Genomic DNA, 6,024 nt, shown 5'->3' with positions numbered 1-6,024 from the left:
GGATCTCCCTGAGACGGCCTTCGAATCCGCCGAGGTGTTCTGATGCGGTGGTCGGGACGGGATCGTTGTTTTCTCTGGGTAGGAACTCCTTGCCTTCACATCCGGCGGGGGCCTTCTGCTTCGCACCTGCACAAAGGTCGGGTCGGGGTGCTCGGCCCGACCCCTCCGACAATCAAGTCAGATGATAGTGATTCGGGAATCTCCATTTTTCGATAAACGAGAGGGTATTTATAGGGAAGCTTACTGCTTCCTGAGCTGCCCGGTTGCAGGGGGCAGGCTGGTAGCGTCCGACACTGGTGTTGGCGTGGCGTGAAGGATTGAGCTTGAGCAGGGTGTTAAAGTGCCTCGGTCGGCATTCCGGTCTGCGTTGACCAGGTGCTGTGAGGCGTTATTTGGGACGGTTGACGTCACGCGAGTCTTATTGCAGTTATTATCCTCATCAATCTTTTTTTAACTTAAATTATATGTATTATTATATTAATAATTTATTATGAGTCAACATATCACATAAGCAAACTCTAAAGTTTGTTAACTTAAACTTAACGGAAGGGGCTTATATATTATGTTTCTTAAAATATATGGGTTATTTTATATACAAATAAACCATAAAGACTTAAGAGGTTCATGGTCAAAACCATAAGGGCTAAAATGAACCTAAACCCTTTTTAACTTAAATTATATGTGTTATTATATTAATAATTTATTATGAGTTAGCGTGTCACATAAGTAAACTCTAACATTTATTAACTCAGACTTAACGAGATGGGCTTATATATTATGTTTTAAAAAATATAGAGGTTATTTTAGACATGAATAAACCATAAGGGTTTAAGAAGTTAATAGTCAAAACCATATGGGCTAAAATGGACCTTAACCCTATAAAAAATAATCGCCTCCAACCCAAGGAATTGCAATCCTATTTCCCTAAAGGAATGTAATATGAGAATAATTTAATTCCAAGATATTCTAAAGGTGACCCCTCTGGATGAGCTCCTCGATCTGATACTTGAGTTTGTGGCATTCCTCCATGTCATAGCCATAGTCTCGATGGAAACGATAGTACTTCAACTTATCCCTCGGCTCCTTAGGAGTCTTCATGGGTATTGCCTCCTTTAGAAATCTCTTTTCTCTTATTTGGAGAAGATCAGATCGGTCATTGGAAGGGGCAGTTGGGGCCCAAGGGGTATTTTTCATGGTGAGTTTGAAGTTGAGGCTCAAGGTGGGTCTTGGCAAGATCTCTTATGGGGCTCTTTGCATCGATTGGAGATCATGGCCTCTATAGCTACGTATTGGTTCATCCTTTAGAGCATTTCGGGGATGGTCGCCGGTGGCCTTTCAATCAATGATCAAAAGAAATAGGACCATAGATCTACCATGAAGGCTTGTATCACCGAGGGGTAGGCATCTTGAACCCCTTAGATTTCATGGGTAAATCCAGAGGCGAAGTGAGAAAGAAGCTCGTCCTCCCTTTGCCTTAACCAAAGTAGCATAGCTGCTAAGAGTCTCGGGTGCATATTAGCTAGGAAGTGAAGCTCAAATTTTTTCGCTAGTTAGGAGGAGGAGGAGACCAAGAGCGGCTTCAAACGGCTAAACCACTCATGAATTGACCCCCTTAATATTGTTGTGAACACCCAGCACATCAAGGTGTCTGATGTCCAGTATAGCAATATTTAGGCTCTGAAAGTCATGGTGTGCTCTACCGAATCAGAGCTACCATCGAATGCCTTCAACCTTCGAAGTCAGAAGTTGGTGGGGAGGGGCTCTTTCTCGATACTTCGGGCGAATAGGTGGTGGCCTAAGGTCAAGTCATAGCCTCCCATTTGAAGTGTTGGAACTCTCATTGGACCTTGTCCAGAAATTGGTTGACCTTGCAAGTTGGGCCCTGAGTGAGTCCTTGATTTAGTTGATAGATTGGGTATCTGATTCGAGTTGAACGAATTCATGGCAGGGGGAGCATTGTGCCTTGTCGTGGGAAAAAAACCCCGCTCCCTATGGCACCTCCCTCTAATGAGGATGGTCAGAGTGGACCTACTGTGAGTCTGCCAGAGATTCCTCCAAGGGTGGAGGGGTGAGGGAAGGTGGGAATGGGTGGTTGGGATTGAGCCAATTGTGGCAAAAGCGGGGTGATGGCCTGCATCATTCCGACCAATGTTTGGACTTGGAGAGTGAGGCTAAGAAAGGCATCGATGGGGATAAACATGTGCCCTATGCTCGATCTCGGAGGAGAGAGACTTGGATGGTTGGACAAACACTGATAGCATCCTAGCGTATGTTTCAAGGTGAAGGCTTCCACCTACAGGAAGGGAGGAGACTATCTTTCTTGTACAAAGGTGTTAAGTGTAGGTGGCGACGCTTCCTCATTGGACTATTCATTGTGCGGGTCCGTGGGTAAGTGTTCATTTGAGCCCTTCCTCTAATACTAAAATGTTAGTACTTGAGTGTTGTTGACTATAGAGTCAACACGGTCTGGTTCAGTCTCAAAAGCGCGGACCCATCCTAGTAGCCTAAACATATCGCTTATGTGACGAGTAGACTCCTGATGCTTTTCTGGCCCATGGCAACTGACCATTCAAGGTACATTTCATCCACTGAAGGAAATTTAGAGACGTTCCGAAGGAGCACCTTGACTAGGCGATGTTCTATGTCATCCTAGGGTGCTCCTTAGGTGTGCCGGAGCCCTGCACAATTGGTTAGCGTCGAAAAATTTTCTAACCCGACCCTTCTAATGTTTAAGTTAATAGAGAAATTAGTGAAGATTTAGCAGAGCTCAAGATAAGTTTTTGTTCAATCCCCTTCATCTGGTTTTTAGGGTTGGCTTTTATACCTGATTTGTAGGAAGAGGGTTGTTGGTTGCTCATCCCTCCTTTACCTTCTCATATCATCAAAGATTCATTTATATCGATAGCTAGTGAATATGTCTTCTCGTTGATTATGTTAGGAAAAGGCTGGGGGTGTATCGTCTGTCAAGGTAGGGACATGCCTAAAACGAATAAAGGATGAGAATCTACGTCAGGTACCCGAAGAGTTGGACCATTCTATCGGAAATTAATGCTCCTAGCGATTAAGCATGTGGCCTCTTCTGAAATCATGGTAAGGTCGATGGATTACTGATGAACGATGGTGTGATCGAGGGGGAAGCTAAGAAGTTAGGTCGCCACCGGTTTACATGTATGACTTTCCACGTGAGGACAGTGCGAGATCTTGTGTGGCTAAAGAGATCATGTGTAACGCTTGTACTTTCCCTATCACAAACTCAATTCTCAATGGAGTGGCTAAAAGAGATCATGAGACAGTTCTTGAGGTTCGACCACAGATGTTTTTGTCAATATTACAGCGCCTCTGCCGGACTATTGTTCCGAGAAAACAACTCCTCGATCCTAATTAAGGAAGTTTTTAGGTCTAAAGACGTCTTGTTTGACCTTTTCTCTCCACCAAAGAGCTCTATAAATCTCCATCGATGTTTTATGTTTCGGCGTCGCCCCTGCATGCGATGGCTCTCCGGAAGCACTTTCTCTCGATCGTCCTGTTCCTATGTGCTTCCGTTCTCCTTTCCGGCCAACATGCAGACGGTACAGAGGAGCCGAAGGTCTATATAGTTCACGTCAAACAGCCGGAGGGCGAAAACTTCTCCGTGGCGGAGCAATGGGCACCGTGGTACTCCTCTCTGTTGAACGGAGCAACTGACGTATTCGGACTTGCGTCCGAGCAAGATACCGCGGCGTCGCGCATTATCTACTCCTACCGCAACGTCATGACTGGCTTCTCTGCGCGCCTCACCGACAAGGAGGTGGAGGCCATGTCGAAGCTGGACTGGTTCCTGCACGCCTACCCGAGCCCTGTGTACCGTCCGCTGACCACCCACACCCCCATGTTCCTGGGGCTGAGGTACGGCGGCCACAGCGTGTGGAACGCCACCAACATGGGCGAAGGCATCATCATCGGCGTCCTCGACAGCGGCGTCACCCCCGGGCACCGTTCCTACGATGACCACGGTATGCCGCCGGCGCCGGCCAAGTGGAAGGGGCGCTGCGACTTGAACGCGACGGTGTGCAACAACAAGCTCATCGGCGCAAGGTCCTTCATCAAATACAACAACGTCACGCGCCGGTCGACCGACGAGCCGATCGATTATGATGGGCACGGCACTCACACGTCGACCACCGCTGCCGGGGCGTTCGTGAAGGGTGCCAACGCCAACGGGAGCGCCAAGGGCGTCGCGTCCGGGATGGCGCCGCGCGCTCACATCGCCGCCTACAAGGTGTGCTACCGGAGCCAATGCCTGGGTCATGACATCTTGGCTGGCATGGACGCCGCTGTCGACGACGGGGTCGATGTGCTCTCCGTCTCGCTCGGCGGAGACTCTGAACATTTCCACTCCAACCCCATCGCGCAGGGCGGCTTCAACGCCATCAACAGAGGAGTCTTCGTCAGCTGCTCGGCCGGAAATTCCGGACCGGACCACAACACCCTGTCGAACGATGCGCCGTGGTTGCTCACAGTGGGCGCAAGCACCATGGACCGCTCCCTCTTGGCCACGGTGAAGCTCGGGGACGGACAAGAGTTCGATGGCGAGACAATGTATCAGCCGCACGATTTCGGGTCCAAAATGCTGCCGCTGATGTACCCAAATGGGAATGAGCAGTCCTCCCTCTGCGTCAGCGGCTCTTTGGATAGATTCGACGTACGTGGAAAGATTGTGTTGTGCGACCGCGGCCGAAACAGTAGAATCGAAAAGGGTCAAGTCGTCCAGTTCGGCGGCGGCGCCGGGATGATACTTGCGAATGCACCGGTGGACGGGTACACCACCGTTGCCGACCCCCATGTGCTCCCTGCATCAAACGTTCCCCATGCTTACGGACTCAAGATCAAGTCCTACATCAACTCGACTTCTTCTCCCACGGCAACGATCATCTTCAAGGGCACCGCCATGAACACGCCCCACTCGCAGGCGATGGCCTCGTTCTCCTCCCGCGGACCCAGCCAAATCACGCCGGGGATCCTGAAGCCGGACATCACGGGGCCGGGCGTGAGCGTCCTCGCCGCGTGGAAGGACCAGAAGTTCAACATGAACTCCGGCACCTCCATGTCCTGCCCTCACCTCTCCGGCATCGCCGCCCTGATCAAGAAAGCGCACCCCGATTGGTCGCCGGCCGCGATCAAATCCGCGATAATGACGACGGCATACGTGACGGACAACAGCCGAGGGCCGATCCTCGACGAGAGACACCTCCCGGCCGACTTCTTCGCGATAGGAGCGGGACACGTGAACCCTCCGAATGCCATCGACCCCGGTCTCGTCTACGACCTCACACCCCAAGACTACATCCCTTATCTCTGCGGCCTCTACGACAGCACTTATGTTCAAGTGATAGTTCGTAAGCGCGTCGATTGCTCGTCTGTGAAGAGCATCAGCGAAGGAGAGCTCAACTATCCTTCCATATCGGTCACTCTGCCGGCCAACAGTTCGACGTCGATCAGCTACACACGGACGGTGACCAACGTCGGGGAGCCCAAGTCGACGTACACGGTGAAGCTTGACGTGCCGAAGGAGGTATCGGCGGGCGTGACGCCAACAACGCTCTCGTTCAACGAGGTGAACCAGAAGCAAAGCTTCAGCATCAGCTTCAGGAGGAACGGAGGTGGGACGGGCGCAGTGCAGGGGCAGCTGCTGTGGGTGTCAGGGAAGCACGTGGTCAGGAGCCCGATCTCCATCAAGCTGGAGTAATCCATGCATGCAGGGGCGACAAAGGGAACGTCATCATATACGATGTTCTCTCTCCGGAGATGGGATCGGCATTCACAAATTGTTATTGATTTCCGATGATTGGATGCATATCACCATCTTCTCAGTGAAATGACATTTCTCTATCTGATATATTTGTCTTCCTATATCTGCGAGAAACAAAAAAAGTTAGTACTCGGAGCCAACCACGTAAGCGCCCGGACAAAACGTAACCAGACATACCTAGAGGCGTCGGGATGAGGCCCGCCTCGACCAGCCATTGCTCGGTCATGGTACGGATG

General features: G+C 50.5%; 1 protein-coding gene across 1 annotated transcript; it reads left to right on the top strand.

Moving 5' to 3' along the window:
- The first annotated feature begins 3,490 nt into the window (after positions 1–3,490).
- Positions 3,491–5,788, top strand: LOC108951684 (subtilisin-like protease 4). Its single transcript, XM_018820396.2, has one exon. The coding sequence runs from the start codon at positions 3,491–3,493 to the stop codon at positions 5,723–5,725; it is 2,235 nt and encodes a 744-aa protein (XP_018675941.2). The 3' UTR covers positions 5,726–5,788.
- Positions 5,789–6,024: the final 236 nt, after the last annotated feature.

The sequence above is a fragment of the Musa acuminata genome, chromosome BXJ3-11 (assembly GCF_036884655.1).
Source record: "Musa acuminata AAA Group cultivar baxijiao chromosome BXJ3-11, Cavendish_Baxijiao_AAA, whole genome shotgun sequence".
Lineage (NCBI taxonomy): Eukaryota > Viridiplantae > Streptophyta > Magnoliopsida > Zingiberales > Musaceae > Musa > Musa acuminata.
This window is presented reverse-complemented; position numbering and strand designations above follow the sequence as displayed.

Excerpts from the sequence above, each read along its gene's own strand:
- LOC108951684 (XM_018820396.2), top strand. The coding sequence starts at position 3,491 with ATGGCTCTCCGGAAGCACTTTCTCTCGATCGTCCTGTTCCTATGTGCT.